Source organism: Agelaius tricolor, unplaced genomic scaffold (assembly GCF_023055355.1).
Source record: "Agelaius tricolor isolate 1412-34295 unplaced genomic scaffold, bAgeTri1.0.p SCAF_35, whole genome shotgun sequence".
NCBI lineage: Eukaryota > Metazoa > Chordata > Aves > Passeriformes > Icteridae > Agelaius > Agelaius tricolor.
In genome coordinates, this window is record NW_027269295.1 from 999,099 (window position 1) to 1,027,038 (window position 27,940).

General features: G+C 53.9%; 1 protein-coding gene across 4 annotated transcripts; it reads right to left on the reverse strand.

The window, feature by feature from the left end:
- NDEL1 (nudE neurodevelopment protein 1 like 1) lies at positions 1–26,447 on the reverse strand. Of its 4 annotated transcripts, none has more exons than XM_071452830.1 (9): positions 26,292–26,447; positions 15,901–15,998; positions 14,362–14,515; positions 12,385–12,533; positions 10,716–10,852; positions 8,488–8,661; positions 7,706–7,797; positions 5,640–5,791; positions 1–1,418 (listed from the first exon to the last, which is right to left on the reverse strand). In XM_071452830.1, exons 2-9 carry the CDS (start codon positions 15,984–15,986, stop codon positions 1,331–1,333), a joined length of 1,032 nt encoding a protein of 343 aa, XP_071308931.1. In that variant the 5' UTR covers positions 15,987–15,998; positions 26,292–26,447; the 3' UTR covers positions 1–1,330. The 4 variants fall into 4 exon arrangements, with proteins under 4 accessions (XP_071308931.1, XP_071308932.1, XP_071308933.1 ...); XM_071452831.1 differs by lacking the exon at positions 26,292–26,447 and adding an exon at positions 21,181–21,203; XM_071452832.1 differs by lacking the exon at positions 26,292–26,447 and adding an exon at positions 20,396–20,531 and having other exon boundaries at positions 1–119.
- Positions 26,448–27,940: the final 1,493 nt, after the last annotated feature.

A 27,940-nucleotide genomic window follows, 5' to 3' on the forward strand; every position in this document is an offset into this window, starting at 1 on the left:
TTCTGCAAAATCCACTGATTCCACATTAAAAGAACTTTATTTTTGGAAGATTACTCTCATTTGTTTTCATTCTTTTGAAACCACATCATGTCAGTGGCACCAGGGTGGAACGGTACATCCTATGGAAACATGCCAGAGAGAGGCTGAATAAATAAAGCTACAAAGCCCAAGTTATGTACAAAGACCTCAGGCAAAGGTATTATGTTTACAAATCTATGTACAATAAAACAAATGTAAACAGTCAAATGCAGCAGAGGATGCACAGGAAGGAAGGACCATACAAACCCTAATGGCAAAGGGACAATCCCACCTCCACTGCTGGGCCAGTGGGGTTTTTTTTCTCAGCATCTGTAACTCAACCACCTGGGAGCTGCAGAGCCCCTGACCGACGACTGCTGAACCCTCAGCTCCAACCCTGGCTCCATTTGCTGGATCAGAATAAAAATCCACTGACTCTGAGGCACATGGACAGAGAAACCACACAAATGTGTTGCCTGAAAGACCCACAAGGTTCAGTGGCCCCAAAGCGTCAGAGCAGCCCGCAGGTGAGGCTGCACAGTCCAGTCCTACAGCACGGGGTGATGGCAGGGGCTCCTGGGGCCAGGGGAACAGCAGCTCCCTAAAGCTCCCATGGGTGAGGGACGGAGGCCAGCAGGGCCAGGCAGCTGTGGGGCAGCCCTGGGCACTCCTGAGGGCACAGCCCCTGGCACTGCCCCCCCTGCTCCAGGGAGAACAGCCCAGCCGTGCCAGGCCCAGCTGGAGGGAGGGCGGGGATGAGCACAGAGCCTGGGCATGGAGCCGGCCTGGCCAGGCTGGAGCTGCTCACCCAGCCCTGCTCTGACTGCCCCGGCTGCAGCTGCTCCTGAGACAGCGCCTGGGGCTGATCCCGAGTGCCAACGGGCCCAGGGCCACCACTGGCACCCCAGGGCACTTCCACGAGGTCTGAGAGCAGCAGCTGCAGGGCCTGGCAGGGCACAGGGCAGGGGAGCCTGGCAGAGGAGGGGACAAGGCTCTGTCAGACCTAAGTGAGAGGAGAGGGAAAGCCAAGGGGGTGAGCTGGGCCTGGCCCCCAGACAGAGCAGGACTCGGTGTCCCCAAGCACAGCAGGACTCACTGTCCCCAAGCACAGCAGAGGTGGCAGCTGGTGGGGCCGGGGCACAGAACGTCCACTACAGCGAGAGCAGAAAACAAACTGTATTGACAGGACATGGAGGGCTCGGGCTCTCCTCTCAGGGCCATGTTCCAGCAATGGGGTGGCAATGGGGAGGAATCAGGAGCAGTTCTTCTCGAGGTGGGCTGAGAAAAGCATCCAAGTCCAAGCCCCGGGGGCTCATACGCTCAGGGGGAGCATTCCCGGCGCCGAGGACGGGCGGGAGCCCCCCAGGCCGGGGGGCCCTTGGTCAAAGCCATTCACGGCCCTGGGGACAAGAGACAGCCCGTTAGGGGAGCAGCAGCCAGGACAGGCCCGCAGGGACCCTGCTCCTCCCTCCTTCCCTCCTCCATCCCTGCCAGCAGGGCAGGACGGGCCCGGCCCGGTGCCCGTGCCAGCGCTGGAGCTGGCACGGCCTGGCTGAGGTGACTGTGCCAGGGACGAGTGGCCACAGAGCCTGAGCCTGCTGGGCTCACCAGGGGCTGGGCAGGGTCAGGGCAGCCCTCAGGGCATCCCCACCTGTCCCTGGCCTGGCACACCGTGTTAGAGCCGTGTCCCTGTGCCCAGAGCCAGGGCACTCGTGTCCCTGTGGACAGAAGGGGACTCTCACACACACACACACACACTCATACACTCTCATACACACACTCACACACACTCTCACACACACACACACTCACACCCTCACACTCTCACACACACACTCACACACTCTCACACACACACATACACACACACTCACACTCACACACACACACACACACACTCACACCCTCACACACACATACACACACACTCACACTCACACACACACACACACACACTCACACCCTCACACACACACACACTCACACACACTCTCACACACACACACACACACACACACTCACACACACACTCTCACTCACACTCTCACACTGCCAGCAGTGTCCCAGCCCAGCAAAGCTGGCTCTGTGCCCCTCCATCCCCACTGGGCTGCAGAGGAGGCTCCCAGTGCTGCACCCCAGGCTGCAGAGGCTCCCTGCCCCAGCACCCCCCTGGAGCTGTGCAGCTCCTGCCTCCCCAGGGTGTGGGACAGCAGCCTGGGGGTCCAGCAGCTTCTCCACATCTCCTGGGAGCTCCTGGCCCTGCACTGGTTCCTCAGGGATGTTTGTGTCTCTGGCTGCCTGTCCCTGCAGTGCCATGGGCTTGGTGTCCATGTCCAACCCCTCTCTGCCCTGATTACTAATTTGGACTCATTAATCTGCATCTCAAGCTGTATTTTGTACTTAGCACCTCATGCCCAAGACTCCTCAGCTCTCAGTATCCAACAAATCCTGGCTGGAAGATTTTCCTGGAGCTGACCAGCCTGGCCTGAGGGGAAATGGAGCTGCCAAAGCACACCTGGGCACCTGCAGCTGCCCCACTGTGCTGGGCAGGGACAGTGCCACTGAGCAGGGACACTGCTGTCCCCAGCCACACTGTCCCCTCCCTGCTCCAGCCCTGGCCATCGCCCTGGGCCCTTGTTTGCTTTCCTGCCAGTCACAGCCCACCCACTGCACATCAGCAGGTCAAGAGCCACAAAATGCTGAAGGAAAATCCCAAACCTTCCACGTGAGCTCCATCCATAAACCACGCTTGCCCTGCGCCCCTGCTGTGACCAGTGCCATCAGAAACATGCACTTATTGAAAGTATTAAACAGAATTAAACCAAGCAAGCAGCACTCAGGCTTATGTTTGCAACAGGTCACAGCAGCAGAGAGGTTTACTTCAAGTCAGGAGAAAGAGCAATTGCACTCAGGCTCTGATCAGGGCCCATTAGTGTGGCACTACCAACTCCCTCGTGCAGTTAGCAGAGGCCCAGCCCTGCCCCAAGCCCCAGGTTACACCACATGCAGCCAATCAGTGCAAATGAATTCATTTACCCATGACCAAGGTGGGGAACATGACCTTCTCACGCCTAGTGGAGAGAAAGGGACAGTTTATGCACACAAAAATGACATTGCTGAGCACAGAGCAGCTGGGGCCAAGCAGAGGTGCCCAAGCAAGGCTCAGCAAAGCTCTGCTGAGTGAGCTCTGCACAGCGAGGCTGCTCTGCAGGGGCAGCACAGCACACACACAGCTCCCCTCTCCCAGGAAACCTCTCAATGGGTCAGGGACTGGGAAAACCCACATTTCCCAGCCTGGTGTTCTGGTCAGGGCTGGGGGTACCAGTGCAGGCACCTCTGGCTGCTGGCTGTGAGCACAGGCACTTCTCACACTGAACTTCAGCTCCTTCCTTAAAACAAAGCCCGAGGGATTCACAAAACCAGCCAAGAATGAGCATCAGCTGTGAGCACAGGGGCAGGCAGGGCTGCAGGAGGGGAACGAGCACCTCAGGCTGGCTGTCCAGGGCCTGCAGAGCCCAGAGCAGTTCTGTTTCCTGGACAAAACTGGACTGACATTAACAACCAATTAACAATAATTGCAACAGCTAAATACAAGTATTCACCCTGAGGACCATCCTCAGGTGCTGTTCTGCCATTCCCTGGCATCTGGACAGAACCTGCATGCTCCTGAAGGGACAAATCTGCAGGAAAGTGATCTTACACCAGACACTGCTGAGTTTTTAACAAGCAGGTAGCCCTGAGTCCCCCAGGTCTGCAGCCAAGCTCTGGGGCAAGCCCTGCTGTGCTCCAGGCCTCCCCTAAAGCAGGGCCTTGACAAGAGCTGGAGGCACCTCAAATATTCCAATGAAATGGCAGAGGAGGAAAGCAAACAGAGCTGTAATGGTAAAATGTAAAACCCAGCACCAGCTGCTCCTGGGGCACTGACTGCAGAGTGGGGCAGGGCTGCACTCACACCTGGAGCAGGGTCACACCTGGTCAGGGTCACACTCACACCTGGAGCAGGGTCACACTCACACCTGGGTCAGGGCTGCTCCCCCAGTGCAGCTGCCAGGGCCCAGAGTGGCTCAGGGGACAGCCTGGGAGAGCCCAGGGGCTGAGGGGACAAGGACAGGACAGGGGGGCCGTGCAGCACCTCTGGCCACTCGCAGATAAGCACACGAACACCTCAGCCCTGGTCCTGTCCACTCCCACCCTCAGCATTTCCCTCCAGGCTTCCCCAGCCCTGCCAAGGAGCCTGATGACAATCTGCACAATTAAAAGTGACCCCCACGGCAGAGAGACTCAGCTTATTGTCCCAGCACACCTCAGCACAGCCCTGCTGCCTGCCAGAGCTGCCAGAAGCCCTGCCCTGCACCTCCTGCTCCCTGCAGGGGCACTGCTGGGGAGGCACAGCCCAGCCCTGCAGCACACACAGCCCCAGAGGCCGATCTGCACCGGAGTTCAAGGCTCTCAATCCTTCCTTTCCAAACCCCTGCAGTGCTGCAGAAGCTCCCAGGCCCTGCTCCCCTCCCAGCCCCACTGAGGAGGGATGTGGGGAGCTCAGCTGGCTGCTCTGGCACTTCCACGTTGGAGCCAGCGGGTTTCATTCTCTAAAATAAACGCAGGATTGAGGAAGTGCTGAGTGCCAGCACTGAACTGCACTGAGGTTTAACATGCAGGGAGCATGGAGGCTGTTTGCCCTCAGCACCACTGGAGAACTCCGTGCTTTCCACCTCTGCGGCCCTGAGCAGTGAGGAACTGGGGACTCCCTCCTGCAGCAGCACTGCCAGCATCCCAGAGGGAGCTCTGAGCACGACACACACCGAGCCCTGCTTCCCAGGCCAGCAATCCCAGCTCCGAGGCTGGCCCACAGCCAGGAGGAGCCAAACTCCAGCACCAATGGTTCATCCTCCCCTCCTGGAGGGGGTGTGAGCACCAGGACTCCCTCCCTCCTTCCAGGGAACGTCCCTGCCTGCCCTCAGCTCTGGGGGGAATCTCCAGCTGTGCTTGTGCCCCTCCCCAGAGCAGGCCTGCAGCTTGGGCACCCCCTCCTCTGCCCCTGAGATGCCCTCACAGGGCTCACTGGCACTCATTGCTCACTGCCTAGGGTGGCACAGCCACCAGGAGATGGGGCAGATGCCCTCACAGGGCTCACTGGCACTCATTGCTCAGTGCCTGGGGTGGCACAGCCACCAGGAGATGGGGCAGATGCCCTCACAGGGCTCATTCCTCAGTGCCTGGGGTTGGTACAGCCACCAGATCAGGCAGATGCCCTCACAGGGCTCATTGGCACTCATTGCTCAGTGCCTGGGGTTGGTACAGGCACCAGGAGATGGGGCAGATTCCCTCACAGGGCTCACTGGCACTCATTGCTCACTGCCTGGGGTTGGCACAGCCACCAGATCAGGCAGATGCCCTCAGAGGGTCCATTCCCCACTGCCTGGGGTGGCACAGGCACCAGGAGATGGGGCAGGACTGGCACTGCCACCCCACACCTGCTTTTCTCCCCGCTTCGCAGAAATCCCTGCAGCCCTCGCTCCACGAGCTGCTCCCCCTAGAGCAGAGCTGTGGGGGCTGAGCAGGGGCCATGAGCAGGGCCCCAGAGGGCTCCCTGAGGGCACAGCAGGGCCTGACTCACTCACCCCTTGTCAAAGAAGGACGTGTGCCCTGGGTGTGGGTACTTGGTGCCGTTGCTGCTCAGCACGGCGCTGCTGACGTTCCCTGAAATGTAGGATTTCCGTGATGCCTGGTCCTTTGCAAAGTTCCTGCAAGCAGCTAATTTGGATTCTAAGGCCTGTGAAAGAGGAGGAAAGAACAGTGTTAAAGAAGTGGCACCATGAAGAGGGAGCATTTCGCTGCTCATGAGCCCCAGGCTGCCACGATCAGGACTACGGTGTGATCACCCTTGGCAATAAAATGGGAACAAAGCTGTCATTTCCTCGTCACCCCACCACAAAGGAAACACACAGATGCTGATGCAGACTGCCAGACATTACTCAGCTCCACGAGGGCTCAGATTTGAGAACAGATGAACTCTGAAATAATTACCCAAGATAAGGAAGCCAAACCCTAGCAGAAGTTACCCGAACTTCTTGCCTCAGCAGCTGCCTTGAGCTGATCAGAGCACTGAGAGTCTAAAGCAGAATCCTCAAGCTTTGAGAGGGACTGGGCACATGGAAATTTGGATTTTTTTTTCACCAGGACAATGCCTCCTGGAATGTCTTTCTTAATCTTGGCTTGCAAAATAAAGTCAATTTGTAAAGTTTCACTACCACCCCTCCAAACAGGCCTGGTGAGGTTTTTTTCCCCTCCCATGTAAAGTGCCAGTGACTCCTGGAAGGAGGAGCAACATCCTGATTCTGTTCTTTAGTCCAGAGCATCACCTGCCCTTTCTGCCCCCATCAGAGGCTGAATATCCACCTTATCCTGCAGATCCACGTGGTGTAACACACAGCCCTCACTCATTACAGCCTTCAGAACATTGCAAATTCCTGCACTGGGGCCTGAAATCCATCTCCCCAAATGTGGGGTTTGCTGCTGCTCTGCACAGGTGAGTGAGCCCTGTGCACACTCCTAGGAATGCCTGGAAGTTTATTTAACCTAACTCTGGGTGTCACAGATTGTCCCCTGGCCACAGGCAGGGACCTGAGCCCTGTCTCAGCTGCAGGCAGGGAAGCAGAGGGGAAAGCTCCTGCAGAGACAGGAGTGCAAAGCCTGGGATGGGGCACAGCCCCAAATGAGTGAGCAGCCCCAGAGTGCTCCAGAGCCCTGTCCCAGCGTGGCTCAGGCAGGCTGGGAGAGCAGTTTGCTTATTTGGCATTTCCTGTCCTGGCAGAGTAATCACAGGGATTGGCACTAAGCTCCCCAAATCCCCGGCAGACTCTTGCTCACAATGATCCCCTGTGAAACGTGTCACTGCTAACCCCAGCTGTCCTGCTGCCCTTTCAAACCAGCCCTGAGCTCCCAGGGGAGCTGCCAGGGCGCTTTTCATGTCCAAGCCTGCTGAAACAACCGTGTGAGCTGTCTGCAGCTCAGCCTGGCTCCAGGGCACAGGGCAGAGCCAGCCACAGCTGCCCTGAGCTCCACAGCCCAGAGCAGCTCCTGGCAGCTCAAAAGTGATTTCTGCTTCCAGGGGGAGAGCCTGGCTCCCGAGCAGCACTGCAGCAGATGTTTAGAGCAGTTCTTCTCTGCTGACAGTGTAATCCCTTTAAAGGCTCATGCATTTCACTTCCCCACCAGGCACAGATGGGAGCATTTGGCTTTCTCCTCATTTATTTTCTCGCTTTCTTACCAAAGGTTTCCAGGCTGGTTTTTCTTTCAGTGTCTGTGGCAGATCTCCATGGGAGAGGAGCTGTCCCACCCTGGCAGGGAGATCCCAGCTCCTGCTCACCCAGGGCCTGAGCTCCAGCTCTGCAGCCCAAGCAGAGGAAGCTGCAGGCTCAGTTAAGGTAAGAACAAGCTGGCAGTGTCTAACCCAGCACTTGAAAATTTTTTTATTCCAAATATGAATTTTGTCACTCCAAACTGGATTCAGAACCATAGGATCAGGCTTTAAAAATCGAAATAATTTTAAAAAATAAAGCATTGTCAACTCCTAAGCAGTGAATGGATGAGTTGGCTGCTCCAGAGGTACCCAGCAGGGCCCAGGCTGTGCTGTGAGGGAGCACAGGGACAGGAGCCCCAGGGAGAGGCAGAGCTCAGCACTCACCCCCACTTTGCGTAGCAGATCTCCCACGATGTTGAGTGCAGATATTCGAGCTGAAGGAGTGAGTGGGCTGGTTCCAAACCCATTTGGTATAGCTGCAAACACAGACACCTCTCATTACTTCACTCCTCCACAGCCCAGGCTTTTCAAAAATTTAAATAAATCAGCTTCTACATTAAAAACAAACCCCAAACATATCTACAGTCTTGCTGCAGACATTTCATACAATTACCCACAGTAACTGCAGGATCACCAGGCAGTGAGGATGATAAAGCTTAATTCCTGCCCTGGCTGCCATCAGCCCCCCCAGCAGAGTTCATGCCCTCTCCATCTGCAAGGCTACTGACTGCAATCCATCCCAGCAGCCAGAGCTGCCTCTGAAACACCCACTGTTAATCCCTGGGACTGCCCAGAGCCTCCAGATGGGAAAGGGGTTGGGATCCCACTGCCCCACACAGGAAACAGGACCCCTGAGAAGTCACTGTGGTGCCAGAGACTCCACATTCCTGAGCCTGCTCACCCACCACTGCTGCTGCACATGGAGCAGAATTATCAGTCCCTGCACTCCCCTGCATTCCCAAATGTCTGCAGGGCCCCAGTGCAGGGTGCAAACCCTGCCTGCCCCCAGAGGCAGTGCCCAAGCTTCCCTGTCCTCTGCCAGGCTATTTACTCCTGAAATGCACTGCTGCTGCCCTGGGATCAAACACACACCTGCGAGGGTGTGAGACCCACACCCCACCCACCTCTGGTTCCTTAAGGGCAGACCCCATTGCTATGCATGGTACCTTTTGGGGAGGGAAAACTATTTTCTGATCCTTTTCCAACAGGTGTGGCTGGCAAGGAGAGAGAGGCCTGGACAGCTGAGTCCATCTTCTCACAGTCCAGAGTGGGGGAGCTGGGTGCTGATTTCCGTGTCACCTCCTGCTGCCTTTCCCTCACAGCCAGCTCCTGCCGCAGGTCTGAGGGTCGAGAGAAGGAAAAAACCCCGCAAAATCCCACATCAGTGATTGATTCTCTCACAAACACTCTCGCTGTTCATTTGGGAGGGCCAGCAGCAGCAAATTCCCACCAATCCTGGGTTAGTGCCTGCTGCTGCTTCCTCCAGGAGTGGGGACACCCCTCAGAGCAGCCCTGTCCCATTGTCCCATCCCATTGTCCCATCCCATCATCCCACCCTATTATCCCACCCCATTGTCCCATCCCATTGTCCCACCCCATTGTCCCACCCCATTGTCCCATTCCATTGTCCCACCCCATCATTCCACCCCATTGTCCCATTGTGCCTCCCCATCATCCCAGAGCAAACAGCCCTGCCTGCCCCACACAGCTCATGTCCCTGGCATGGGGGCAGCTGATTTACATCAGGATTTCTCCCCCTTTGCAGTGTGAGCTCCACGTTCCCAAAAGTGCAGCTGGACACAAAGAGGAGCTGCTGCTGCTGCTGCTGCTGCTGCTGAGCCCAGCTCCTGCTCAAGCCCAGCTTGGGAGAACAGAGCAGTGACCTGTTCCTGTGCTTCCCATTCCCTACATTCTCCTCCCAGTTAATAATCCAAGGGTTGCATCCAATTTCTTGATGCCCTGACAAGTAACAGAGCAGTCCAAAGGCCAGGGAAAGGACTGGGCCTTAGAAAAGCCTGGCTTTACTCTCACCTCCTCCCCAGACTGCAGCTTATCCCCTCCCTTTCCACAGCTTTTTGCTACCAGGGACAGCCAGCACAGCCCAGCAATGGATCTGTCAAATCCTCAGAAAGATGCAAACAAACATTCCAAGTGAGTTGTTCCTTTTTGGGCAGAGCTGCTTCATTTTCACACATCTCCTATTCCTTGCCTCAGTCTGGTACAAAAGCAAAATTACCTGCACATCACAGCTTTTAGGCTGTAACAAATACTTAGAGCTGATTTTAGGTAAAACAGCAGAGCTGAAGTGAGGATCTGTCTGGGCTCCCAGAAGAGGACCTGAGGCTGTTCAGTCAGAAATGTCACACTGGAGTTGGACAGTACCAGTTCTTTTAGAGGCTACTGTTCCTGCTTGCTGCCAGGGGGAATAACTCAAAATGCTAAAAATGTCCAAATGACTCATCTAAGAAACAAGATGTCTGTTTTGCTGATTGTTCCAGTGTTCTAGAAAACAGTCTCCTGGGTTTTGCTGATTTTTCCAGTTTTATTGCCCTAATCTCACATTACAATACATATACTTCCTCAGAAAATTTCTTTCTTCACATTTATTTCAAAATCCCTGTGCTTCCAATAAAGCTCCTGATTTCCGGGGCATGGATTTGCTTCAAAAAGGTTCAAAAGGAGAACAGCAACCAAAAATCCCAGCCTGTTGTCAGGCAGCTCCAGGCCTTAAATGAGGAAATATTTTAGAAAGCTTCATTTAGGGAACAAAGCTGCAAACCACCAACCTCTAAAGCCATCATTGGCTGGCTTATGAGCAGAAACCTCCACTGTTAGAGAAATCAGTTTATAGCACCAGTAAAAATGCTTCCCCAGCATCCTCAATGTGAAATCCACTGGGGAATCCCCAATTCCTGCTCTTATCCCAGGACACCATCCCAAACATCTCCCACAGGTCTGAACACAGCCTTTACCAGAACATCTTAAATAATATATTCAAGGCAATTTGCTTAGAAGGAACATAGAAGACTTCTTTTAAGAGTTACTTGATCATTTATCCTGTGTTTCCCTGTCATTTCCTGTGCTCTCCCTTCCTGTAAACCCACAGCAAGAGGAACTTCTGAAGCAGCTTCCTCAATTCTCTTATGTCTGTGGAACAGAGTATTTTTGTGTTAAAAATCCTGAATTCACCAATTATTAATTCTGCCCTAAATGAGGAAATTTTCCTTTTTGGCTACACTGGACGTACAAAGAACACACTGTCAGTAAAACCTGAAGCATGCAGTTCAAGTCTCATCATGTGAGGCTTTCTAGAAACATGAGCTCTGCTTGCTGCACATCTCTTTTAGCAACCCAGCCCTGCACCAGGAGCCAGAACCAACCAGACCAGCCATACCTCTTGCTTCATCCTTTAATCTCTGCACAGAGACCAGCAATGACTCCTTGTCATCCAGTTCACTTTCTAAAAATGCATTTCTCTCAATAGCTTGGTTCAGCCTTTGTTCAAAGTCCTCCAATGAAACTATTGTTGCCCTAGAAACAAAATCCAGAATATTAGGTTCTTCAGCTCAGCCAGCATAAAAGCTTATTCAGAAGCATAACAGAAGGAAAATGTTAGCAGGGCTGTGTTCAAGGGAAGCATCTGAAAGCCATGCAAATGCTTCTGAGAAAGGAGTCATCAAAGGAGCAGGAGAAAAGGATGGGAAGAACACGATAGCATCTGGCTCTCAGAGAGGTACCAAGGATGTGGGAAGGAGCCAGCCCAGAGCTCCTTTCTCCCCCAGCCATGTTCCAAAGCTGAGCATTAATCAGTGTCACAGACATATTTTATGAAAAATCCTTTCATTAGGATCTTTTCTCCTGAGAGGCTGGGAAGCTTCAGCTTCTCCATGTTTTGCTGCTTTGGAATGTGATTTGGAGAATTGTTCACCCAGCATGTGAAATTGTTTTTACTTGATGACCAATGACAGCCACCTGTGCTGAGGCTGTGAGCAGTCACAAGATTTTATTATTCATTCCATTCCTTTCTATTCCTTTCAAGCCTTCTGATGAAATCCTTTCACCTATTCTTTTAGTTTAGTTTTAATATATCAATATAATATAATATAATAAATATAATATAATAAATATAATATAATATAACATAATATAATAAATGTAATATAATAAAATATAATAAGTATAATATAATAAATATAATATAATAAATATAATATAGTATAATAAAATAAAATTAATATAATATAATATAATATAATATAATATAATATAATATAATATTTCAGCCTTCTGAAACATGAAGTTGAGATTCTCATCTCTTCCCATGTCATGGTTGCCTGCAGATTCAACATCTGGTGACCCTGGGTGAGGAACATTGCCCCAGCCCAGCTCAGGTGGGGCTGTGCTCTCAGGGCTCTGCACAGGCACAGCCCAGCCAGGTGGGCAGCAGAGCACTGGGACATTACCTCAGACACAATTCCTCCCAAAACCAGTGCCAAAAGTCAGTCATGAGCTTAAAGAGCCTTGTGCAAACAGGGCTCAGCTCTCAGACCTTTTCTCCAGATGGCCAGAGGCTCATTGCTGCTCTCCCTGAATCCATGGCAGCATTCCCACTCAGCAGAAGGGAAGCATGACCTCCTCCCAAACCGGGTGTTGCCAGCAGCAGCCTGCTCATTCCAGCACTTGGGAAGGGCAGGGCTGCTCCCTCCAGCTGCTCTGAAGGCACCAGGACCCTGCTCTGGCCTGGCTGATTGAACAGGACTATGGAAAGCAGGAGACTCTGACTTCAAAGGGGCTCTGAGGCAGCAGCACCACAAATATCAGTCACAAATACCAGGGGCAGTGCAGGGGCCTGGCTGGCTCTGGGCACTGGTTCTGCCCCTCCTGCTGCATCAGGAACCAGCTGCTGCTGAGGGGCAACTGCACTGCTCAAGGAATCCAAAATCTTGAGGGTGTTTGGGGTTTTTTTGATGTTTTCCCTTTAAGGAGCAATGAAACGCTCGAGCTGAGTAGCAAAGATCTTTGTGGTGCAAACTTGAAGGGAAGAGGGGGTTTGCAGCCTTCACCTCTTGGCACGTTCCAGGTCATCGTTGGCCTGCTCCAGCTCCCTCACGTATTTGTGCAGCTGGTCTTTGATGGCCCTGGTCTGGCTCAGGTCATCCTCCAACAACGACACCTGCTTGTAACTCTGGGCATACTGGTGCTCCAGTTTCTCCTGAAACAAAGGACAGGGAGATAAACATCAGCTGCTGGCACTGGCCAAGCCATCAGCACTAAAGGGGACAAAAAAAGAGTCACTCTGTGTGCAGAATGCTGGTTTGGGAGTGCTGGTAATTCAGAGCAGAAACTGGAGAGGGAAAGGGAGCAGGCTGTGAGCCTCAGAGCTGGCCTCAGTGCAGAATGGCACAGCTGCCTCTTGGGGCTGCAGCCCTGCATCTGCTCCCCTCAGCCTGCACTGACCTGACAGCTGCTCCAGGAGGGCAGCGAGAAATCCAAGTGCCCTGCCAGCCTCCCCTCTGTGTGCCCTCTGTGCCCTGCCAGCCTCCCCTCTGTGCCCTGCCAGCCTCTCCTCTGTGTGCCCTCTGTGCCCTGCCAGCCTCCTCTGTGTGCCCTCTGTGCCCTGCCAGCCTCCCCTGTGTGTGCCCTCTGTGCCCTGCCAGCCTCCCCTGTGTGCCCTCTGTGCCCTGCCAGCCTCCTCTGTGTGCCCTCTGTGCCCTGCCAGCCTCCCCTGTGTGCCCTCTGTGCCCTGCCAGCCTCCCCTCTGTGTGCCCTCTGTGCCCTGCCAGGCTCCTCTGTGTGCCCTCTGTGCCCTGCCAGCCTCTCCTCTGTGTGCCCTCTGTGCCCTGCCAGGCTCCTCTGTGTGCCCTCTGTGCCCTGCCAGCCTCTCCTCTGTGTGCCCTCTGTGCCCTGCCAGCCTCCCCTGTGTGTGCCCTCTGTGCCCTGCCAGCCTCTCCTCTGTGTGCCCTCTGTGCCCTGCCAGCCTCCCCTGTGTGTGCCCTCTGTGCCCTGCCAGCCTCTCCTCTGTGTGCCCTGCCAGGCTCCTCTGTGTGCCCTCTGTGCCCTGCCAGCCTCCCCTGTGTGCCCTCTGTGCCCTGTCAGGCTCCCCTGTGTGCCCTCTGTGCCCTGCCAGCCTCCCCTGTGTGCCCTCTGTGCCCTGTCAGGCTCCCCTGTGTGCCCTCTGTGCCCTGCCAGCCTCCCCTCTGTGCCCCTGCCCTGCCAGCACCCATCCCCACTGCAGATATTCTGATGTGTCCATTGTCAAAAATGGGCCACTGAGATCTGTCACAAAACCTCCAGGCCCACAGACTCATCCTCTGTGAGGAATTCACTGCCAAAAACCCTCTGAGAGCCAACGGAGAAACTCCTGAGCTCCTAGAACACATCCTGACACTGCAAGTACAGCTGGGACTGGAGACACCAGGCAATCCCTTAAACCCTCCTTCCACTGAGTGAATTTCTAACCTCTGCCTTCACTAAATAAGCCAAGACTGCCCAAAAGGATGCTTTTTCAAGATTTCAAGGAGGCAAGAACTTGTTAGCACAGAGGCATCAACTGAGAGCCCCCCTGTGCACATGCAGATCCTTCAGCAATTCCTGGCTCCACAGATAAGGCTGTGAATGGACGTGGAGGCTCCCTGAAAATGGGCACAAATCACCCCATTTCTGCTTTCTTTGGGGTCTCATGAAACCAGGGAGGCCCCGAGGGCAGCAAGACTGGTGTGCAAGGAAAGGCCTGACCAAGCCCCTGTGCTGTGCCCTGTTGCTATGCTGCTGCTCCCTGTGGAACAAATAAAGCTCCTCCTTGGCACAGCCTGGGGAATTCAAAGCAGCACAAACTCCAAGTTTCGTGACGTGAACGAGAAAAATTCTGCCAGAAATGTCCCTGGCCTTATTTGGGGTACATGCCATGCTTCAGTGTGGATCTTAACCAGACAACTCCTTTTTCCTTTGGATATTCAGTGCCCAAAAGCAGCCCAGACAATCCAAGAAGAGCTCCAAGATGAGCTGAGAGGAAAAGCAGCACAACCACAGAGCAAACCTACCTTTAATGTTTCCACTTCATATTTCAGTCTTTGGTTATCTGCTTGCAAGTCTCTGTTCCTCTGCTCAGCTTGCACAAGCTGTGCCTCTAACTCAGCTTCTAATTCCCTGCTTCCCTCCTGGAACTCAGCCAGCTCTTCACGAGCCTCCTGGAAGCTGCAAGGAGAGCATTGCATCAGTGGGAGAGCCAGCATCTCCCAAGCTACAACAAAACTGCAGCTCTTCTCAAAGGAAAAGCTGAAAACCACGAGTTTTAAAGCACTCAAGTGTCATCCACAGGCCTCTAAGGGGAAAAAGAAAAATGGGAAAATAGAGAAATTGCATTAAGCTAAGTGATTGAAGGAAATTAATTCTCTTACATCAAACCCAGCAGCCACCTGGAATGCCTGTGTGGAATCAAAGCTATTTACAGGATTCAAGGGAACCTGAGAAGCACTTTGTGCTCCATTAGCTTTCACTGCTGGCAGACTTCATGGAACGCACAATGAATTAAGCAAACATTTAACCAGATTTTGGTCAGCAGCTGAGGAGAGAACAACAGTTTCTGCATCTCTGCACCAGCTGGAAAATTCAAGTTAGTAAAAATCATGCAGAGTCAGGAGGGCAGGACATGCCTACCTCATTCCACTGTGAGTTATTAAATACCAGAAGTAGCCACCCCACATACTTGGCTTATTAAATTTGCATCTTTAGCACACGTAATAGCTGAGCCCTGAGCAAGCAGCAGAGGAAACCACCGAGGCTTTGGGCAACAACACATCCAGTGGTGCCTCAGATGGAATTCCTGACCCACATCCAGTGGTGCCTCAGATGGAATTCCTGACCCACAAGAACAGCTCAGGGCTCTCCACACGGACAGGCCCCTCCACATTCCCAACGTGTCCCTCCCAAAAAACCCCAAACCAAACAAGAAACCCCACTTGGAGCTTGGGCTCTTTGGGTTTGAGAGGGATTTAACTCCAAATAAACCTCAGCACACCCCCCAGATGCACAGCACTGCTCCAGAGAGCAGCTGCAGCTTCTCCCGGCACTTTGGGTGCCAAAGCCCTGGAATTGATGCAAACCACGGGCACAGGCAGGACCAGGAGTATGGAACACTTGGATAAAATGCAGCAGACATCAAATCAGGCACCTTTCATACCAGTAACTCCACTACAAGAAGCTTGAGGGAGCTGGAATGATACAAGGCAAGCCCAAAGGCGCCTTCTTGTGATAAAACATCAGGATCCCACTCAAGGCAGCACTTTAATTACACCAAGGTGCACATGATCATGAAAAGGCTCTGCTCTTGCTCAAACATGCTCAAAACATAGCCTGCAGTTCTTGGCATGGTGACACTGGGCAAGAAACACTCAGCTCCCACAGAGATGGAAATTTTAAAGCTGGAAATCCTTTCCAGAGAATTCTCTTCTCACAGGTTTTCTCTGAAGTATCTAATAACCATCTTGGTGTGGCCTTGCAGAGGAACAGATTTAACAGCCATCATTAAGATCCAAATCCTGGTCATTAAGAACCACATTCAGCTTGCAAATCCACAATACCTTTGCTTGTACTTCAAGGAAAGCTCTTTCCAATAGGCAGTTTCCTCCTTTGGACTCGAAAAAGTAGGGATTTCTTCACTGTCCATGATCAACACGACCTGCAGGACACAAACACAGGGATACACTCAGTTCAAACCCAAAACCTCTGCTCAGTCCTGGGCTTTCCAGGCACCAGGACTGGCACCCAGAGCCAGGTGCCAGGAGTGCCTGCCAGGGCTCACCCAGCACTCAGAGCTGCCCCAGGGAGCCCCAGGACTTTGCCAGCCTCTGCAAGGGCTCCTGGAGCAGCCTGGAATGAGAGCAGGAGGTCTGGTTGTATTTTGTAGCTGCCACGATGTCACAGACATCTTTTATGGAAAATCCTTTCCTTAGGATTTTTTCTCCTGAGAAGCTGAGAGACCTCAAAGCCAACATGTAACCAATGGTTATCTGCTGCTATAAAATACAACAAGTACATCTGGGATTGGTCTCATGTGGTTGTTTCTAATTAATGGCCAATCACAGCCAGCTTTCCAAACTGTCTCAGTCAGCCACAAACCTTTGTTATCATTTCTTTTTCTATTCTTAGCCAGCCTTCTGATGAAATCCTTTCTTCTATTCTTTTAGTATAGTTTTAATATAATATATATCATAAAATAATAAATCAGCCTTGTGAAACATGGAGTCAGATCCTCATCTCTTCCCTCATCCTAAAACCCCTGTGAACATCACCACAATTAGTGACCCTGAGTGATGAAACATTCCCACACCACAAGCCCTCTCAGGCCCACAGCTGCTCACACACTCAAATTTACAGCTCTATCACTTTCCACTTCACTCCATTAAATGTTCTGAAGAGATTTTGCCTCCTGCCACCACACAGTGACTGCACTGAGGCTGCTTTTAGAGCTGCAAGGTGAGCAGGGAAGGAGGATGAGCACTGCAAGGGAGGTAAGCACAAACAGCTCTGTGTGCACATCAAAACTCAACTTATTCCTCCTGCAGCAAGTCCTGGCTGATTCCCACTTGTGTCACGTGCAGGTAACAGGAATTATCAGCCAGCCCCAAGGAAGATCAGCCTGTCCCAGAAATGACATGGTCATGTCACAGAGGAGTGTTCAGAGAAGTCTCCCACACCAAGGCACTGGAGGTCCCCTCTCCATGAGGATCCTGCTTTCTTGGACCTCCCCAGGCTATCAGCCAGCACAGGAAACACACCCCAACATACCTTTGGTGGGGTTTTTATGGTTTTCTGTGGTCTAGGGGACACATCAGAGGCCTCAGCACACGCCAGGTCTCAGAGGTGATGGAGGAGGTAAAATGCAGAGCAGGACCAGGAGAATGCTCAGACCCCAGCCAGGAGATGCACCATTGCTGAGCCCTCCCCAAGCAATCCCACAGCTCTTTAGGGCATTTTTTCATTTTTTTCTCCTCAAAAAGCCAAGCCTCAAATTCTCACCACCCTGAAAAAGAACGGGGTGAAGCCAAGCTGCAGGCAGAGGCTGTGAACAACGCCTGCACCAATTCCATTGATCAGGAGAGCTGACCTAAAAGTCCTGACTCTAACAGCCATCACTTCCCAGCCAAGCCTGTCCCCTCAGGCTAAAATAGTCACACTAATGTGCTCTGTATCTCAGTGACCCACATTTCTGACACCTCAAAGTGGGCCAGAACAATCCCCTGCTTTCATCAGAGGGCAGCCAGGCCAAGCACAGCCAGGCAGAAGTGGCACACTGGCTCTCCAGCTGAGCCTGCAGCTGCCACCAGCCAAGAGCAAACTGATCCACAGAGTGCCAAGCACCTCAAAACCACCTCCAGTCTCACACTGGGTTTATTTAACTGCACAGCTTTGCTGCACAAGCAAACATGTCATGGCTCAGGAGAAGGGATGGGGCTTCCCCTCCTGCACTGAGGAAATGAGAAGTACCTGTGGAGCCATTCCCATCACCAATTTCAGACTGGATTTTCTTTGGGAGCGCTTGCATCAGCCGTTACCAAGGCAGCTCAGTCACTCCACGGGGACAGATCCCGAGCTCTGTGCAGAAGCTGTGGATGTGGAGTTCAGTATTCCTGCCCCAACTGCTGCAGTTCCACGGTGGGAGCACAGAGCAGACACCTGGCACAGCTCAGGGGTGCCCAGCACTGCCTGGGCAGTGGGAGCAGACACCTGGCACAGCTCAGGGGTGCCCAGCAGCTCCTGGCACAGCTCAGGGGTGCCCAGCAGCTCCTGGAGTGTTGGAGCAGACACCTGGCACAGCTCAGGGGTGCCCAGCAGCTCCTGGCACAGCTCAGGGGTGCCCAGCAGCTCCTGGGCAGAGGTTCCCACTGCCAGGACAGGTCACTGCTGGCTGCTGTCCCTAGCATTTGTCAACACTGATCCAACCCTTTCACAAACCCCTCCACCTTTCCCTGACCGGCTCTAAGCAGAGGGACTCAGGGCAGCAGGGAGCACATTCACCCCAGAATAAACCAGGTAAAGCACAACACAGGCTCAGCTCCCACAGCTCAGGAGGAGCTGGGCTCAAAAGGTGAGCAGCCAAGCAGGCTGTCAGTGAAATTCAGGATGTGGCTAGAAAAAAGCTTGTACAAGGAAGTGTCTTACATCATTTCCTAGAAGTAGCTGAGATAAGGCACAAGACTCCTTCCTGTCTGCTCACATGGGGCACACCCTTGGAAATCAGCATCTGAGGGATCCCTGCAGGCACAGCAAGACCAGGAGGGGCTGCCTGGGGCTCCCAAGGACAGGAGGTGTCTGCCCCCCACTCCTTGTCCAGCACCTTCTCCTTCCACACACTGGAGGGAGGAGATTGAGCCCAGCGCTGCCTCAGGAATTCCGGGCAGGAATTCTCCCTTCCCAACCCTGCCAGATCTTCGCCAGCTCTCTCATCCTGCTTGGGGAGGGGGGGGTGGCTCCTGACTGCCCCTGCTCCGTGTGTCTCACCACCCCTAATGCCACCAGCAGGGATTTGGGATCTGCTGACTGCTCTGCATGAATCCCTGCTGCAGGTGTCAATGCCAGCGTGCACTGCTGAGCTCCAGCACCCACATCCCGCTTTTTGTCTTCTTTATTATTTTATTTTATCCCGCTTTTTGTCTTCTTTATTATTTTATTTCTATTTTATCCCGTTTTTTGTATTCTTTATTATTTTATTTCTATTTTATCCTGCTTTTCGTATTCTTTATTATTTTATTTCTATTTTATCCTGCTTTTTGTATTCTTTATTATTTTATTTCTATTTTATCCTGCTTTTTGTATTCTTTATTATTTTATTTCTTTTTATCCCGCTTTTCATATTCTTTATTATTTTATTTCTATTTTATCCCGCTTTTCGTATTCTTTATTATTTTATTTCTATTTTATCCCGCTTTTCGTGCTCTTTATTATTTTATTTCTATTTTATCCCGCTTTTCGTATTCTTTATTATTTTATTTCTATTTTATCCCGCTTTTCATGCTCTTTATTATTTTATTTCTATTTTATCCTGCTTTTTGTATTCCCATGAGGGGCAGGACAAAGGGATTAAAGCACACAGCCACCCTGCAAACACGGTGCTTCACAGCCAAAATACCAACCTGGAAGCTGGGGGATGCTGACACTTCCAGACCTGTTCCCAGCACACACGTGGTGGCCATGGGAAAATCCTTCACTCTGCCAACCTCTGCCCATTCCCTCAGAAGCATCCACAAAAAGATGGATTGTGCAAGCAGAGAGCAAATCCCAGGAGTTATCAGAGCACAGCCAGACAGCTCCACAGATCCCATGTGTGGGAGAGCGGATGCCCACGGAATACCAAGAGTTTAACAAAAACTGCTTTGCCTCAGCCCGCTGCCTGTTGTCCTGGCCCTGGGAATTCTGTCAGGAGCTGAGAACCAGCACGGCCAGTCCTTCCTATTCAGGGCTTCTTTGCATACGTGGCACTTGCAGAATCCAGCCTTTGACAAACAACACTGAGGCTTTCAGGGAGCAGACAAGACAATGCAGCAGCGTCTTCCAGGGAAAATGAGAGCAGGCTTATGCTGCTGCCCCCTCAAATTCATTCCAACACAGCTTAGCATTCACACAGTGCCCTGGGAAAACACAGCTCCGTGGGCACAGCTCCAGCTCCAAAGCTGCTCCCAGACAAGAACTACCTTCAAACCATGGGGGCTCCTCTCAAACCCCCCCGACAAAGTCAGCAGGACCCAGCAACTCTCCACTGAGAAAAGGAAAGAACTTCTCCATGCTGCAATGAGTCTAAAAACACACAGTCTGGAGGTTAAGAACTTGTCTAAACCCAGAGGGGTTTGTCCAGGACAAATCTGTTTTCCCACCTCGAAAGCATCCTTAAAATGAGAGGAGCAGTATCCTGCAGATATCACGAGAGCCAGAGGCTCAAGAATGCACCAAAAATACCCAAACTAACATGCAGACAGGATTTTCCAAGTAATTTAAGCAATCTTGCATTCAAACGTCTCTGGAGCCACCTTCCAGCTAAGGCATGAAAGCACAAACACAGCTTGAAGTGTAACACAGTACCTTAAGCAAGCTCCCCAGGCTCTCCATGTGACTGCAGGCAAGCTTGGGGTGAAATCCAAGACCAAAACACTCAGCCTGAAATCCAACACGACTCTCAGCTGGGACCCACCCCTTCCCGCAGAGGGGAATCCACTCCTCCCTGCTCTCAAAGTCACCCAGTCCCTCGCACGTCACGGCAGGGATGACTTTGAGCACTGCAATTCACCCCGGATGTACCTGCAGCATCCCAAGCGGCTGCAGAATGAATTCTTCCTGCTTTTAATTGCCTCACACCCTCCCATTTAAACCCTCCACATCTACAACAGTACAGAAATGCACAGCCCAGCCAGGAAACAGGACAGGGGATCTCCTCCAGAGCAGATCTAACACTATTAATCCCAGACCCACACTCTTTACCCACTCTGCCACATCCTGTGCAGCCACAGTTAACTGGCACCATCACCCAGCCTGTCTGTGCAGCCACACTGCAAACGCACCAAACTGACATTTAAATAAAGAAATATAGAATCATTGAGGTCGGAAAAGACCTCTGAGATCATCAAATAAATACTGCCCTATAAAGAGAATGAATATTATTTGATCTTCATGAACAGGTTGTTTTTCTGCATATTTCTCCGCTTTCTTCCTCACAACCCCCTTTGCCCAAGATTTTCAGACGCCAAACATGAAAATTCAAGCAGAAGCAAAGCAAGGCCACTCAAACAGGACCAACCACAGGGCTGAAGTCCCCCAGCCACGCTTGGCTGATCCCCCCTCCCTTCAAGGCATCACAAATGTCCACTGACCTTTGGAATTGAAAAAGCAACCAGCTCAAACAGGACTTGATCAAGAAGTTCTGCCAAGCTCACATGTGGCCTTCAGCTCTGGAGATAACAACCCACCCTGGCTATCACAGAGTGCCCAAGTGCCTGCTGGCTGCCAGTCCCCCCTCTCCGAGGCAATGACGCTGTCACTGAGGGCTGGCACCATCCAGAGCTGCCATGCACAGCAGCAAGGACTGTCCACAGCCAGCTCTCCTTCCTCTCCCTCCTTTTTGCTGATTCATGGGCAGAAAAGCAGGAGAAATCTCGTTTGCATCATTCTTCACCTTCTCAAACCATGAGGACCAACAGGTAACCTCCAGCTCCTGAAGCTCTTGACTTCCTCCCCACAAACCCAACCAAGACTCACAGCAAGGCAACCAGAGCCCTTCAGCCAAAACTCAGGGCAAACGTGCACTGTCTTATTCCAGGATGGAAAACAAACAAGCAGAAGGCACAGATCAGATTTCACCAATCAATTCGGGCTTGTTCTGCCCCTGCTGGAACAGGAGCCGGCGGATTTCCATCCGTGCCTGGATGTGTGCCTGCATCCCCGGCTGGGATGAAACTGAACCTCTGGGAAGTGAACCTTCCCCTGCAGTTCTATTTCTGAACTGAATGTTCTCGAGTGAACCACAACAAATGCCTCCTTCCCTCTTACAACAGCAGCACGGGAGCTGTCAGCAAGAGAAGAAAGTCGGCGAGCACAGCGTCAGCACAACGCTCCTCGCTCTGCTGCAATAATAAATCCTGCATTTCCAATTTGGGCAGCACAGGAGGCAGGAGATAACCAACCCTACCTGCAGAACTTGGTGCCAAATTCAGAAAAGCCTTTAAGATAAAGCAAGCACCACACAGCAGAGCCTTGTTATCTCAACAAGCCTCATTAATCAAATATAACATGTCTGCTCTGCACCACATGGCCAGGACTCATCTGTCTGGTGAATATTTGATATCCAGTCACAAGAAAACCCTTGAAGAGTGATCCAGCACTGGGTTAGAGGCCTTGAAACCAGAAGAAAGGCACTGATGCAAAGAGCCTCTTCTCAGAAATCAACCTACAAATACCAAAAGTATCAGAATTTTCTATTTAAAAACATTTATTGCTTTCACAAACACAGGAAGTTTCAGACATTTGACCTCTGCTCCTTCCCAAGTAACCTCACTGAAGTGACTAAAAAAGGAGAGTTTGGTGCTGCTGCTGCAGGCTCAGTACCTGCCGAGGTGAAGGAAAGGCTCCTGGAGATGTCCCTGTCCCAGAACACCCTGGCCTGAGCACGGGGACAATTTGCTCCCAGCTCTGTACCCAGGAACTCCAGAGGGATGAATCCACACAGACAGGAGCAAACAGCAAACTGAGAAGGAAATTCAGCCTGTGAAAGGGATTTGTTGTCCCTGCCCCAGCCTCTGCTCGCTCCTGGGCAGGCTGGTGATGTGTGACGGGCAGCAGGAGCTCTGATCCTCACCTGTCAGAACCCAGCACATCCCTGTGGCTGTCCAGGATGGCCAGGACCCTGCCAGGGGGCTCAGGGACCCTGGCACGGAGCCCAGAACACCTGTGGGTTTGGTTATGACCTGTGGAGCAAATTACCAACCCTGGATGAAGATCTGCAAGCCATGACAAATTAAATAGAATGATAGTGAAGTTATCACAGGGTGGAAAAGTAGATTTTGGGGTTTTTAGAATGGGGATTCAGGGGGGCAAGATGGAGGGATCTGGGCATGTCCAGCCTTTCTCCTTCTTCTTCTTGGCCTCCATCTTCTGCTGTGATGGTGGCACTTTTGGATTGGTTTAGAGTAGAAGCTCACTGTCTAACACAGGTGATGGGTATTGGGAAGTAATTGTAAATATTGTACAGGTAGTTTTTAGTATAAAGACATAACCCTGCCCAGGGGCAGGCACAGTGCCTCTGTCTGTCCTCCTGCATGGGCCTGGGCAGGGCAGGAGAAAGAATTTTATAGATAAGAAACAATAAACAACCTTGAGACCGAGAAATGAAGAGGCCTGACTCCTTCTTCAAGCGCCAGGCTGGGAAAAGAGACTTTTAACATTCTTGGGGTCACTGTGAGCAGCGAGAGACCCCGACACCCACCCACAGCAGGCTGGCAGCTGGCACCTGGAGCCCTCTGAGCCCACCCAGCCACCTCCACCCTCACTGCTCTGCTGCTTTCAGTTCAGGCCTTGAGGAACACCAGGGCATCATCCCAGGCAGCAGCAATGGCTTTACTGGGAGGCTGTGGCACACACAGCCTGCACCAGGGACAGCTCCAGGTCCCCTGGGCCTCCCTGCTACCCCAGCAATCCAAACCACAATGACAACACCTCCTTGGAAGGCAGTGGCCAGAGGGTGACATGGTTCTGGACACCACACAGTGACCAGCAGAAATTCCAAGGGAAAAACACTCAGCAGGATTTCTGCCAAAATGAATTCTGTTGCTTTTACAGCCCTGAAGTTCTACTGGTGCTGGGGGGTAAAATGGATTGGAAAAATACCCCCCAAAATGGATCCCAGAGCAGCCCCCAGCAGAGAGGGACTCTGAACAGAATAGTAAACAGAATATTAAACAGAATATTAAACAAAGTATCCCCCCAAACCCTGTGTTGATCAGGAGAAGGAACCAGCACAACCTTCCACTGAGCCATGGGGACAGAAGAGCCCTGGAGGGACACGAGCACATCATGAAAAATCTGCTGTGATGGGTCTGGCTTTGCCTGGGGTCAGGGCAGCCCAGCAGGGCAGGCAGCTTGTGAACACATTCCCCAGTTTATCTTGATGATGTTTGCGGTGTCACAAACATCAAGGGCTGCAAAAATACCATTTCCTTTCTGCAGTCTGACTTTCCTGGCACCTCAAAAAAACCAATGTAATGGGCTGAGGGCATTAACTGTGCTTTGTTCCTGTACTTCTTGGCAGCCTGCTGCCAGCAGCAGAGACAAGATTCCCTGTGACACCAAGGTCACAGACATCATCAGTCTCGTGCTTTCTCTCCACTTTCTTATTTTCCTTTCTCTTCTCTGTCCTTCTCCACCAAATGAGGAATTATCTGACGTATCTGCAAACTCTAAAGAGTCAGGGGGAAAAAGGGAGGGCTTTCCCCTGAAGAGGGAGGAAGGCTGACAAACACTGACTCAAACACTGCCTCTTCCTTCACTTCTGGGACTCCCAATGACAAGTTTAATTAAATTATTAAACCTTCTCACCAGGACTCTGCCTCCACATCTACAACAGTACAGAAATGCACAGCCCAGCCAGGAAACAGGACAGGGGATCTCCTCCAGAGCAGATCTAACACTATTAATCCCAGACCCACACTCTTTACCCACTCTGCCACATCCTGTGCAGCCACAGTTAACTGGCACCATCACCCAGCCTGTCTGTGCAGCCACACTGCCAACACACCAAACTGACAACACACCAAACTGACATTTAAATAAAGAAATATAGAAGCACAGAATCATTGAGGTTGGAAAAGACCTCTGAGATCATCAAGTCAGCCTCTGACTAATCACCACCTTGTCAACCAGACCAGAGCAGCGAGTGCCACATCCAGGAGCTCCATGAACCACCACCTTCCTGGGCAGCCCCTTCCAAAATACCTAAAATCTTCCCAGACTCTTTTCTGCCGTGGGACAGCTTCTTCCTCTTAGAGTTACTGATATCTCTAACAAAACACTGACCTTGGAAAGGCCACCAGCCCTCAGCAGGAACAATTCCTTCCTCAACAAGGCATTGTTTATTGAGGGGGGATTGGAAAAAAATGTAAAGGAAGAAAGAAAAGTATCTGAAGTATCCAGTATTATCTTCTACAGCAGTTTCTTGTATTTAACCACCTCTCGGGCAACAAATGCCACAGGCAGCCAAACCCCTGCACTTGTGAGCAAGTCAAGGCAGGGGGAAGAGAGAAGCCCTGAGTCACTCCCAGCGCAGAGCTGGCTGTGGGTGGGAGAGCTCAGCCCTGCTCTGCTCCCCCTGGGGACAGGGACGTGCCAGGGGGGGAACAGAGATCTGATCCCTGGGAAGGACAGGGATGTGCCAGGGGGGGAACAGAGATCTGATCCCTGGGAAGGACAGGGATGTGCCAGGGGGAACAGAGATCTGATCCCTGGGAAGGACAGGGACGTGCCAGGGACAGCAGGACAGGGATGTGCCGGTGGGAGCAGAGCTCAGCATCCCTCAGGAAGGACAGGGATGTGAGTGGGAGAGCAGGGCTCTGTGCCGCTGGGATAGCTCGGCTCTGTGCCGGTGGGATAGCTCGGCTCTGTGCCGCTGGGAGAGCAGGGCTGGCTCGGGGATGTCGCTGCTCTCCTCCCAGCGCATCCTTCCAGCCCGTCTGCTGCAATTCGGGTCACGCTCGTCACCCGGGAGGGCACGTTCAGGCACAGCACACGGGGCTCTCGGGGAGGATACCAACCCCGCAGAGAAACCCTGGCGGAATGACGGACGGAACGACGGACAAACACCCATGTCAGCCAGGCGGCACTGAGCTCCCCCGGCCTGTCCTCAGCACCCCCGCGGGGATGACTCCATCACCTCCTCCCTTCCCCTCCAGCATCCCAGCACCAATTCCGGGAGGAATTTCTTCCTGAAAAAGACGCTGCGCCCTGGGCACAGGATCGATCGGGGATTTTACGAGAATAGACGCAAACCACGCGTCCAGCTCGCTGCCGGTGACGGGAAAACGCCCAGGCGGGGCGCCGAGGCCGGCCGAGCGGCGGGCAGGGCCCGGGACAGCTCCGAGCCCCGGCGGGCAGGGCCCGGGACAGCTCCGAGCCCCGAGCCCCGGCGCGGCCGGGCCGGCGCCGCTCCCGGCGGAGGGACCGGGGACCGGCCAGGGCGGCGGCCGAGCGGGACCGCGCCGTGACTGACACCGCCCGCGGCCAATGGGAGGCGGCGCCGCCGCGCCCGCAGCCAATGGCGCGGCCCGGGGGCGGGCCCTGCCCCGTTGTCAATTTCCAGCCAATCGCGGCGCGGAGCGGGGCCCGCAGCACCCCCGGCCCCCTCCCCGCCCGCCCCGCGCCCCCCGCCCGCCGCGCCGGGCCCCGCTCGCTGGGGCCGCCCGGGGAGCCCCGGGCCGGGCCCGGCCCCGCCGCTCACCGGAGCGCATCCCCTGTCACAGCCGCCGCCGCGCGCGCCCGCCGGGGCCGCCTCATCCGGGGACTGGGGGGCGAGGCCGGCGCGTGATGCAAGAGCCGGCGGGGGCGGGGGCGCTGTCGTCACATGAGGGGCAGGGCCGGGGTGGCGGGGGCGTGGCCTGGGCGGTGCCGGTTCCCGGTGCCGCTTCCGGTGTCGCTCCCCTGTGTCGCTCCCCGGTGCCGGTTCCCGGTGCCGCTCCCCGGTGCCGCTCCCCGCTCCGGGCACCGGTGTCGCTCCCCGGTGCCCGCCCCCGGTGCCGGTGCCGCCGCTGGTTCTCGTCCCGTTCGCCCCCTGGCCCCGTCAAGCACGGCGAGAGGATCCGCCCTGCCCCGCCCCGCTCGCCCCCGTCCCACCGGCAGTCCCCGGGGTGAGGTGGTCCCGCTCTCCTCCCTTTGCAGCTTTCGCGAGCTGCCCCCTGCCCGTCCTCCGCCGCTCTGCTCCGGTGACCCCGCAGGGGCTCACCCAGACACGGGCATGGACATCGTCCCTGCCTCGGGGTTCAGGACATCCATCCCTCGGGGTTCAGGACGTCCATCCCTCGGGGTTCAGCACATCCATCCCTCGGGGTTCAGCACATCCACCCCTCGGGGTTCAGCACATCCATCCCTCGGGGCTCAGGACATCCATCCCTCGGGGTTCAGCACATCCATCCCTCGGGGTTCAGCACATCCACCCCTCGGGGCTCAGGACATCCATCCCTCGGGGTTCAGGACATCCATCCCTCGGGGCTCAGAACATCCATCCCTCGGGGTTCAGCACATCCATCCCTCGGGGCTCAGGACATCCATCCCTCGGGGTTCAGGACATCCAATCCTCGGGGCTCAGAACATCCTGAGTCCCTCGGGGTTCAGGACATCCATCCCTCGGGGCTCAGGACATCCATCCCTCGGGGCTCAGGACATCCATCCCTCGGGGTTCAGGACATCCATCCCTCGGGGTTCAGGACATCCAATCCTCGGGGCTCAGAACATCCTGAGTCCCTCGGGGTTCAGCACATCCATCCCTCGGGGTTCAGCACATCCATCCCTCGCGATCCCAGGACCTCCCTCCCTCCGGGGATCTCTGGGGCGGGCAGGGGCAGCTCCTCCTCCTTCCTCCGCATCCCGCGCCCGCTGCCTCACCCCCCGCACGCGGAGTCTGTCCCCGGAGCAGGGAACTCTGAGGTTTTTGGAGCTCCCCAGGGACCCCCGCTGGCCCCGAGCTGAGCCCAGCAGAGCTGACAGCCTCCACGGCCGTCCCTGTCCATCGTGCCTTCCTCCTTCCCGTTTTCTGGGCACAGCGTGTCCCTCCGGGGGCTGCCCCACCGCTGTCCCCGCAGTCCCCGGGCTGCTCGGGTTCCTCCGCAGGGCTCCCGGGCGGGCCGTGCCCCGCAGCTCCCCGGCACTGCCCCGATACTCCGGCTGGCTTCGTGTTTCATTTCCTGCCCTGTAATTAGCGTGCGGGCTGTCATTAGCGGCGGGCGGGGCAGCCGGGATGCCCCTGTGCTTCCCTCGGCAGAAGGACACCTGGGACAGGTGCACCGCACCTGGGACAGCCGCTGGGCACAATGCCACCATGGCCACCTCTGTCCCCAGAACCACCTCCCACCCATCCGCGCATGGGGTTATCCG